Here is a 10,500-nt window from a genome sequence, read left to right on the forward strand (position 1 = left end):
CATGTAAGTGGACAATTTACCCATCAAAGTGTTCTAAAACATATAAGAAAAAGATTCAAAAATAATTCATCAGATTTTTTCTCGTTTTAAAGATTTTTTGTGGGGTTCCCTTCAATAAAAGTTATTATAGTATTAAACCGGAAAGCAACCACTGTATTTGCTTATATAGCACGTGTTACTTTTGAGATAATACGTGTAAACTGAATATGGAGAGCAGGCCAAATTAAGGCTTGAGCTTCCTCAACAAGAAAGTCGAGGACTAGTAACTAAAGTTGGTGGTTGAAAGCTAGACAGTTATTACTCATTATATGCCTCTCTCTAACAAAAGTCTTCAACAAATACAAGTTATAAGTACACTAATTACTCCTTTCGGTCGGTGCATCTGAATTTACAGTAGCATTAAAGTGCAAAATTCTGTATTAATCAAGGAATTTTTTATCATTTAGGTATTATATGAAATGATCAAGGAATTATGTTTTAGTGTATAGAGTTAAATCCTATATTTTAAGGTTTGTTGCATTGCAACGAAATACAAGGTTTGCCTCCAATTCGTTGCATTTCGGAATTTATGATTGGAGAGTAATGGGATGAAAGTCACATAATTCAAACGACGTAAACTTTTGTCTTCTCATCAACCATGGAAACAACTTCCCTTTAATAGTCATGGAACCACATCCATTTCTCATTTATTAGATCCATCTTCCTCCTCAACTGTACCTAATTTATTTTTCTTAATTCAATTTTTATCAAGATCGGATCAAAAAGAGCCGTCCGGTGCATAAAGTATCCCGTGTTTAATCAAGGTCCGGGGAAGGATCGCACCCCAAGGGCTTGTAATATAGGCAGCTTACCCTAATACAATCTACAGTGGCTGAGATTCCACGGTTCGAACTCGTGATCTATAAGTCACATGGTAACAACTTTATCATTGTTCCCGGGCTCCCTTTCAATATCATCCCTTCAATCAATGGCCTTGAATGTTTTAAAAATAAATGTAATAAAATGGTTTACCACTTACTAGTTATAGCTACCGGCCAACTGCATTAAATCTCATTTTACTCTAAGTACACTAACACACTAACTAACACACAAAAGGCCATTATATTCTTGAATGACCTCAAAACATTAAATAAACTGACCTCACATTGGTTGGAGTTCAAAAATCTTATTTTCTTTTAATATAAAAGTGTGCCCCGCCCAAGTCAATAATCATCCCCTGCACTGCAGCCAAATTCCTAGAAATCAAAACACCACTCCTTTCCTGAATGGTTTCCTTTAATTATTTTACGCATTTAATTCAGCAACCTTTTAAAACCATTTAAATATATACACTAGATTTGAATATATCCAAAATCCAATACTGAGATCTTAGCTTCAAATCCTTATTTTCCTTCTCTTCTACTTCATCCTCTATAGATCTCCAGATCTTGAAGTGAAGTACAGAAAAGAAAAGAAAATGGTGAGTGGTGGTAGCCATCATCCAGCAGATTTTCTTCTAATCAAACAAGATGACAAATTCTTTTCAAGACTTTTGTCTAAGGAAAATACAGCAAGAGGTGAGTCTTCTTTTAGGTATTATTACTGTGGTGGATCCTCTGGTTCAATTCCATTTGTTTGGGAATCTCAACCTGGTACTCCTAAACATAAATTTTCAGATACTTCTCTTCCTCCACTTACTCCTCCACCTTCTTATCAAACCAATGCCCACTTGAAATCTTTGCAAAAACAATCAAAACCTAATTTTTTCCTCTCCATTTTCCCTAAGATTTCCTCTAAAAGAATCACTTTTTCACCTTCACTCACTTCCCCTTCTGTTTCATCGTCTTGTTCATCGTCGTTTTCGATGTCTTCCATTCCAATCACTGGTTATAATCCCAACACAAGGAACTACCGTTCGAGATCAGAAATTGAGGAGTATGATCATGAGAAACTGCAGATCCCTACTTCACCAACTTCAACGCTCTGTTTTGGCTGTGGAATGGGGAATTCAAAGCGTTTTCGAGTCAATTACCCGGCGAAGAAGAATGTGAAGAAGGCGTTTTCGTCCTTTGTTAGCAATGGCGCAGCTTCTTGAAGATGATATATTATCTTTGAAACATGGTGTTCATCTTGTACATCAGTTTTAAATACTTAGTTTATTTTAAACTGTGAAGTGTGCTGCGATTTCCCTGTTTTAAATTATTTGCTACAATAATCGTGGGAACGAAATTATGTCGACATGTTTTTTTTTCTTTTGGTTTGGTGTCAAGTTAAAACTTTGATGCTATTTTGTCTTTGGAACTGGTATTAATCCATTTAGTTGAAGTGTGAATTGTCTTATCTCACCTTTTACATTTATCCTGTTCTACTTAGGATGTACAGAATAGAGTTTGCAATAATAATACTCCATCTGTTTTCATTTTTGACATTGTGCAAATGGGTGAAACTGAAACGTTGCATCAATCAAAAAAAAAATGAGTATAACTCTAAATTCTATTTGATTCAGGATTTTCTAGCAGGAGGTTTTAGCCATATTTCTGGATGAAAATCGTCAATAATTAAAGTGGACGGGGAGAGTATAACTAAGATATTGTTGTTAATTGTTATGTGGATTTTTTTTTTTTTTTTTGAAGTTAGAAGAGGAATTATTCCTCATATGAGTGCACGAAGTATACTCTGTAGATCCAATAAAAATCGAAGCACATTCAATTTAGGGCCTACTTGAATTATTGAAAGATCATAAATATATAGATCCACATTCATTTATGTGGCTGTTTAGAAGTTGCTGTAGCTTAAATGGTCCTGCACGTATGGTTTGCAGGGAAATAAAGTCACTGACTCCATGCATCCTTTTCAAAATTTTTAGTGATGAGTGCCCCCGTTAATGTGTTGTTGCAGTACTGAGAATTCTAAGAACTTTCTTGGTAAAACAATGAAGAAGACACTGCTGTCCGTTGTTGGTCACTTGAAGATGATATATGTTTGCAGGGAAATAGAGTCATCTCGATATATCTTTCTCAAAAAATTTATTTAGTTGATTGCGAAATCAAAAGTGCTAGTGACAAAGCAAATGATACTTATGTGTACTAAAATCTCTGCTGTGTCAATTCTGAACAAGAACGATACTCATTAATTTATTCTTTCGTCCATCCCAGGTAAAGGTAAACATAGTCCAAAGGTAATAAGGTCGCTGGGCCGTTGGGACAACTAAAAGAGTCATTATAGCGGAAAATTACACTAGATGGACATTTTTAATAACATTTTTTTTTTGTATTTTGATCTCATTAATTATTATTTTATTTTTATTTTAGAAAATAGCCTCGCACCAAAATTTTAAAGGATGTTCCTAAGTCCTGACAATAGTAACAGGAATTCTGACAATCACCAAAATTTTCAGCCACAATGCTGAATGATTCTAGTGATCTGTCAGAATTTATGGCGAAATCGTTAGGATCACCATAACTTGATGTTAAGGAAATTCTTGCCCAAATCAAATATAAAATTCTGGCGATCATCAGGAGTGTGCTTTAAAAGTTTGGCACTTCGCTTTTTTCCTAAAAATCTTGCCCAAATCAAATATGAAATTCTGGCGTTTAAAATTTTGGCACAAAGCTTTTTTCCCAAAACTTCTATTATCTGGATAAAAAAATCAATAGTAGCACAAAAATATCTTATTTGTGCCATTCGCCCTTATCTGAGGGTGGTTTCTTCAATTTAATTTTGTTTGTTAAAGAAGTAAATGAAGAAAATATCTATGATATTCTGGATCGATCAAACTTTTAAAATCTATTTTATTTTAAGAACCGATTTTATCAAAAACGCTTTCCAAAAAGAGAATCAAAATGAAAATTTGAGAGGAGGATGGTGCAGGGGCTTTGCGAGATTATCTTGCCCAAATTGAATTATGATGGGATGATCTTACATTTATACTAATAGAACTGGAAGCATCCGTTGTTGCAGTAAAAAAATTCATGGGGCACCTTATTTGGTCACCTCCATTTAAATATATCAACTTTAAAAAAAAAAAAAGGTTTAACTAGTATCCAAAAATTTACAACTTGAGACCTTTCTCCTCCTCCTCCTTCTTCTTAGCAGTGCCGGCTCAAGGGTTGCTAAAGCAGCTGCTTTGGGCCCCATAATTTTGGAGCCACAAATTTTCCTAATAGGTTATATAGTAATTAAATTTTAAAAGAATATTTAGTGTTTTAAATGAGCAAGTACAAATTTTCATAATAAAAAATAAGATTAAATTGTTGAGCATAATTGAGAAAAGAAATATCTTTTTCGGAATCACACGCTAGACCATGAATTGTGAAAAAATTCGATTATTAATTCATAACTCAAAAAACTTAAAAATTTAATATAATCCTAAAATGTTCCCTGGATAAGTTTTTAGCAAACGATAAAAAAAAACTTAAATTAAAAGTATGTCTCAAGAGAGATTAAATGAATAAGATAAAATTATTAATAACTTTGCATAAAAAAACTAGAAAATAGAATGTAAATGAAATTCTATATGAATTTTCTTTTCTTTTATAACAAAAAAAATAAGGCTTCTTACTGAAGTTTTGCTTTAGACCTCCAAGTTTATTTGAGCCGCCCCTGCTTCTTAGTTGCTGTAAAAGAAAGGTGAAGGTGGATTTACATTTTGTGAGCAGATTTTAAGGTGGTTTATGTTGTTTTGTAGTAGTTATAAGCTGATGTGGTCTCTTTGCTCCTCCTCCTCCTTTTGTTGATTTTCCAAAGTAGAGGGGGGTTCGCCTCTTTAATTTTTCATTTCAGTTTGACTTTGAATTTCTCCATTATTTGGTCCTCCCATTTCTACATTAGCAACATGGTTAGATCTTGACATCAAGATTTGGCCGCTATTGTACCTCTGTAATAAAGAGGCTGCATTTTGTGGTAATTCTTTTGTTCCTTCCACCATGTGTCTTTTGTTGCAAGTCTAGAAGATGTTAGATTAAAGATAAACGAAGAAAAATCCATGAATTTCCTTGGAAGAGAACCCTAGATCGAGTGTTCTTAAGAGAGCTAAAAGACAGAGATAGAAAAATCTGCATATATTCAATATAATCTCTTGTACAACTTAACACTTATTTGTCTATATATACTAAACAATAAAGAATGGCTATGAATGGCTATCTGTTACATTTGTGGCTATTGATACAATAATATTACAAGGTTATAAATCTATCAAGTATTTGGGCCTGGGTCTATTTCTTCTTTAAAGGCTTTTGGGCCAATATGATCTGGGTATGTTATTCTAACATCCCTCTCCCCCAAGCTGGAGGGTGAGAACACTCCCAACTTGCACAAGAGAACCTGATGTTGAATGCCTGTTAGGGGTTTGGTAAAAATGTATGCTAGTTGAGACTTAATAGAAATATAGTGCAGAGAGATGAGGCCACTAACAAGTGTTTTTGGGACAAAATGACAGTCAAGCTCAATATGCTTGGTCCTCTCATGAGAAACAAGATTTTTGGCAATGCTAATGGCTGACTTGTTATCACAGTATAAAAGAATTGGAGCATAAATAGAAAGACCAAAGTCTGCCAACAGCCTAACAAGCCAAGTAAGCTCAGCAATAATTTTTCTAAGAGCCATGTATTCAGCTTCTGCAGAAGACAATGATACTGTAGGTTGTTTCTTAGACTTCCAAGTAACAGGATTGCCCCCAAAAGTAACATAATAACCAGTCACAGACTTCCTAGAAGAAGAACACCCTACCTAGTCAGAGCTTGAATAAGCAATGACTGAAAAATCGTAGGTGTTCCTAAGTAGAATGCCTCTAGCAGGATCCTTAACCAAGTATCTCAAAAAATGTAGACCTGCTTGCTTATGAACAGTTCGAGGAGTATTAAGGAACTGGCTAAGGTGCTAAACAGAGAAATAGATATTAGGCCTTGTGTGTTGAAGAAAGTTCAGCTTCCCTATGAGCTTTCTATGAGGAGAAGCATCAGCCAATGGATCACTAGAAGTGGGAGTGAGCTTGATAGACATGTCCAATGGTGTAACAACAGGAGAAGCAGAGTCACAATGAAACCTAGTAAAGAGCTCCTTGAGATACTTATGTTGATTAATAAGCAGTCCTTGGGGCAGGTGAGAAACAAGTTCCAGAAAATAGTGAACAAGACCTAAATCTTTGATCTTGAATTGGTTGAATAAAAAGGATTTGATAGAGTTCAACTCACAGATGCCATTGCCAACCAACAATATGTCATAAACATCAATAAAAACAGTTGAAGAAGGAGTGATTTTAGAGAATTGTGAGTAGTCATTAAGGTTGGAAGAATATCCCATAGAAGTGAGAGCATTACACAATTTAGCAAACCATTGTTTTGATGCATGTTTGAGACCATACAATGACTTCTTGAGTTTGCATACCAAAGGAGGACCAGAAGAAGAAGAAGAAGAAGAAGAAGAAGAAGAAGAAGAAGAAGAAGAAGAAGAAGAAGAGATAGTGAGTCCAAGAGGAACTTTCATGTATACCTCCTTAGAGAAATTCACATGCAAGAATGCATTGTTCACATCAAGCTGGTATACAAGCCAAGAAAGTTTAGCAGCCAAAGAAAGTATACAATTAATAGTGTGAACTTGACCACTGGTGAGAATGTTTCAAAATAATCAACACCATCCTGTTGAGTATCCCCCCTAATGACCAACCTGGCTTTGTATCTCTTAATGTTACCATCAGATTTTTGCTTAATCTTGTAACCCATTTGTAATGAATGACCTTCTTGCCAGGTGGTGGAGGAACAATATCCCAAGTTTGATTAGACTCCAAGGCTTGGAATTCTTTTAACATTGCCTCTTGCCAGGCAGGATTAGAGGTAGCTTGATGGTAGAAAGAAGGTTCAAAGTAAAGGGGTAAGTAAGGTAGACTGGGAGGAAGATGAAGAAATGGCAGAAGTAGTGGGAGGTACAAGATATCAAATATAATCCTTAAAGTGGGTAGGAGTGATTGTAGATCTAGAGGATCTCAAAGGAAGAGAAGAGGAAGGAGAAGAAAGAGGAATTTGTAGGTGTTGTATAATAGTGGGTGATGAAACAGGAGCAAGTTCAGGAGAAGAAATAGAAGGATGAAAGGGTGAAGAAGGAGAAGGAGTATGATCAGAAGGATGAAAGGGTGAAGAAGAGGTAGAAGCAGGATCAGAAGGGTAAAAAGTTGAAAAAGAAGCACGAACATTATTAGGAGTGATGTGAACAGAAAAAGAGGAAGTAGAAGAAGGAAAGAAACCTAAGAATGTAGAAGTAGATGGAAAGATATGTTCAATAAAAATGACATCCCTGGAATAGAATATAGATTTGGTTCCTAAATTTAGTAACTTGTAACCCTTTTTATTAAAACCATAACCTAGAAACACAGAAGGAATAACTCTAGATTGTAGTTTATCCCTTGAAGGATGAAGAACAGTGGCATATGCTATGCATCCAAATGATATGAGGTGATCATAGTTAGGAGGATGATCAAGCAATACTTCATATGGTGTTTTGTTAGAAAGACAGTGGATGGAAATCTGTTGATAAGGTAAATTGCAGTAAGGACATACTCCCCCCAATATTTGGTAGGTAGTTTAGATCGAAAAAGAAGAGCCTTAGCAATTTCTAACAAATGTTTATGTTTCCTCTCTACTATTCCATTTTGTTAAGGAGTATGTGGGCAAGAAGTTTGGTGTGAAATGTCAAGAGAAGTGAGATATGAAGCATGTGAATGAGCAGATACTAATTCAAATGCATTATCAGTTCTGATAGTTTCAATAGAAGTATGAAATTGTGTAGACACCATGACAATAAAAGATTTGATGATAGAAAATACATTTCCTCTACAGGAAAAAGATGTGTCTAGGTGACCTTACTGTAGTCATCTACAATGGTCAGAAAATATCTGAAGCCATTGTATGTAGCAGTGTGGTAACCCGCCCATAGGTCAATGTGTACAAGTTGAAAAGATCTGTTAGATTGAGAGGTACTTTCAGGGAATGGTAGTCTTTGTTGTCTAGCCATTGGACATATAGTACATGTGAAATATTATCTAGAAGAAAATTTGCCAGACAGATGAGGAATAGAAACTATTTTTACAAAAGGCATATGTCCCATTCTTTGATGCCAAATTACATCATTTTTATTAATAGAACTAGAATTACAAGCAATTGGAACAACATTAGAGCTATCAACTACAGAATTATGAATATAAAAAATAGAAATTGAATCAGACTTTGAAAAAGAAGAAATTGGACAGGCATTTGCTTGAGAAACATCAACTACAACAATACCATGAGATGACAATCTCAGAATGTATAGTCCATGCTCAACCCTACCAATTTCAATGGCCTCTTTAGAGAAGAGCGCTGTAGTCCATGCTCAACCTTACCAATTTCAATGGCCTCTTTAGAGAAGGGCCCTGTAACCAACATGAAATATTAGTAAGGCTATGAATAGCATTTGAGTTGAGAGAGAAGCTGGTGTATAGAAATTAAGTTGTAACGAAAGGAAGGTACCAATAGTACATTAGCTAGAATGATACTAGAGGATAAAGAAAGGCATCCAAAAGAAGTAACCTTTACTTTATAACCATTTGGTAAAATAAAAAGAGAAGGAGAGATTAAAGGTTGTATACTATGAAGTAGGTGTCTATGAGGTGTCATATGATTAGTTGCTCCTGAATCTAGGATCCAAGAGCTGAAATTGTTATAGCTAGCATGGCATACAAGATAATCATATAACTTACTAACAGGATTGTCATGCCAACCTACAAAATTTGCATAGATTGGAGTGTCTTGGGGTGTAGACTGCTGATTTGGAGAAGACATTTGCGTCTGATGGAATAGAGACATAAGATGAGCATACTGTTCCTTGGAAAACCCATGTGGAATGTGTTCAGTTTGAGGTAAATCAAGCTTGGGTGAAGTCTGATCTGTTGACTCAATCTGGACACAGGCAACAGCTCTATTTCCCTTGGTAAATTTAAAATCTTGTGGGAATCCATGTAGATTGTAGCACTTGTCTATAGTGTGACCAGGCTTCTTGCAATACTTGCAAGATAGTGTGGATCTCCTAGGTTCAAAATTCATCCTCTGAGTAAAATTTCTGGTGGTGTTTGGTTGATTAGGACCAGAATTGAAATTGGAGTTGGCTATGAAGAAAGTGGAATCAGAAGAAAAAGGTTGGAAACAAGAATTAATTTCCCTTTGCTTCTCATCTCTAATCAGAATGAAATATGCCTTCTCCACACTTAAAACAGGACTCATCATTAAAATGTTATTCTTAATAGTAGAATAAGTTTTATTTAACCCTGATAGGAATTGAATAAGTTTATGTGCCTCACTGAATTCATGCATGGCACCACATGTATGAGGCCTTCCTAAAGAGATTATATATATTTCATCGCAGTATCTCTTGAGTTTAGTATAATAGGTGGCAATATCAGGTCATCTTTGGGATATAGGAAATGGATTGTTGAAGGTTGTAATATTGAGAAATATTGGCAACACCATATCTTTCCACAAGATTATTTCAAGCTTTTCTAGCAGTTTTATAATAGAGGATTGTTTTGGCTATGTCCTTAGAGAGTGAATTCATTATCCATGCTTTAACCATATTATTACATTGTTGCCAATGGGGATATAAGGGAGAGTTAGTTGTAGGTTGAATTATAGATCCATCAATTAATTGGAACTTGTTCTTTGAAGATAGAGAAATGAGCATCCCTTCCTTCCAATCCCCAAACCATATGCCAGCGAAGGGCACAGATACTAATATGGTTCATGGAGTGTCGGAAGGGTAAATATAAAGAGAGTGCAAAGGATCGAGGACTGATGTTGTTGAAACACCAGAATGCTCAGCTGAATTATTATTCAAAGTCATGATTTCTACAATTTAATATCTAAAGTAATCAACTAGAAAACTCAAAAAGATAGGATTAGAAGAATATCACCACATGCAAAGATTGATGATGACAGAAAATAGTAGTTTTCGAGTTGATCTTCATGAGGTAATTGTTGTGAAATTGATTAGTGAGAATGACTCAGAATCTCTATAGGAATCGCCGAATGAGAGATTTGAATGAAAAATTCAGTCGAAGACTCCAAATCAAATGAAAAATGAGAAAACCCTTTGAAATCGTCGGAACCAGAGAACTTGAGAATTTTTGATAATCTCTCCAATGAACACTCAGATTAGAGCAATAATCACCAGTATTCGCTCTGATACCATGTTAGATTCAAGATAAACGAAGGAAAATCCATAAATTTCCTTGGAAGAGAACCTTAGAGCGAGTGTTCTAGAGAGAGCTAAAAGACAGAGATAAAAAAATTTGCGTATATTCAATATGATCTCTTGTACAACTTAACACTTATTTGTTTATTTATACTAAACAATAAAGAATGAGTATTAATGGCTATCTATTACATTTGTGGCTATTGATACAATAATATCACAAGGCTATAAATCTGTCAAGTGTTTGGGCCTAGGTCTATTTCTTCTTCAAAGGCTTTTGGGCACAATATGATCTGGGCTTGTTAT

General features: G+C 35.1%; 2 protein-coding genes across 2 annotated transcripts; one reads left to right on the forward strand and one right to left on the reverse strand.

Annotated features, from left to right (window-relative positions):
* Window positions 1-1,456: 1,456 nt before the first annotated feature.
* LOC104212178 (uncharacterized) lies at window positions 1,457-2,074 on the forward strand. The gene has a single exon (XM_009761386.2). The coding sequence runs from the start codon at window positions 1,457-1,459 to the stop codon at window positions 2,072-2,074; it is 618 nt and encodes a 205-aa protein (XP_009759688.1).
* A 4,834-nt stretch (window positions 2,075-6,908) lies between these two features.
* LOC138887787 (uncharacterized) lies at window positions 6,909-9,227 on the reverse strand. Its single transcript, XM_070169574.1, has 3 exons — window positions 8,597-9,227; window positions 8,298-8,380; window positions 6,909-7,496 (listed from the first exon to the last, which is right to left on the reverse strand). The coding sequence occupies exons 1-3, from the start codon at window positions 9,225-9,227 to the stop codon at window positions 6,909-6,911; spliced, it is 1,302 nt and encodes a 433-aa protein (XP_070025675.1).
* Window positions 9,228-10,500: the final 1,273 nt, after the last annotated feature.

Source organism: Nicotiana sylvestris, chromosome 3 (assembly GCF_000393655.2).
Source record: "Nicotiana sylvestris chromosome 3, ASM39365v2, whole genome shotgun sequence".
Lineage (NCBI taxonomy): Eukaryota > Viridiplantae > Streptophyta > Magnoliopsida > Solanales > Solanaceae > Nicotiana > Nicotiana sylvestris.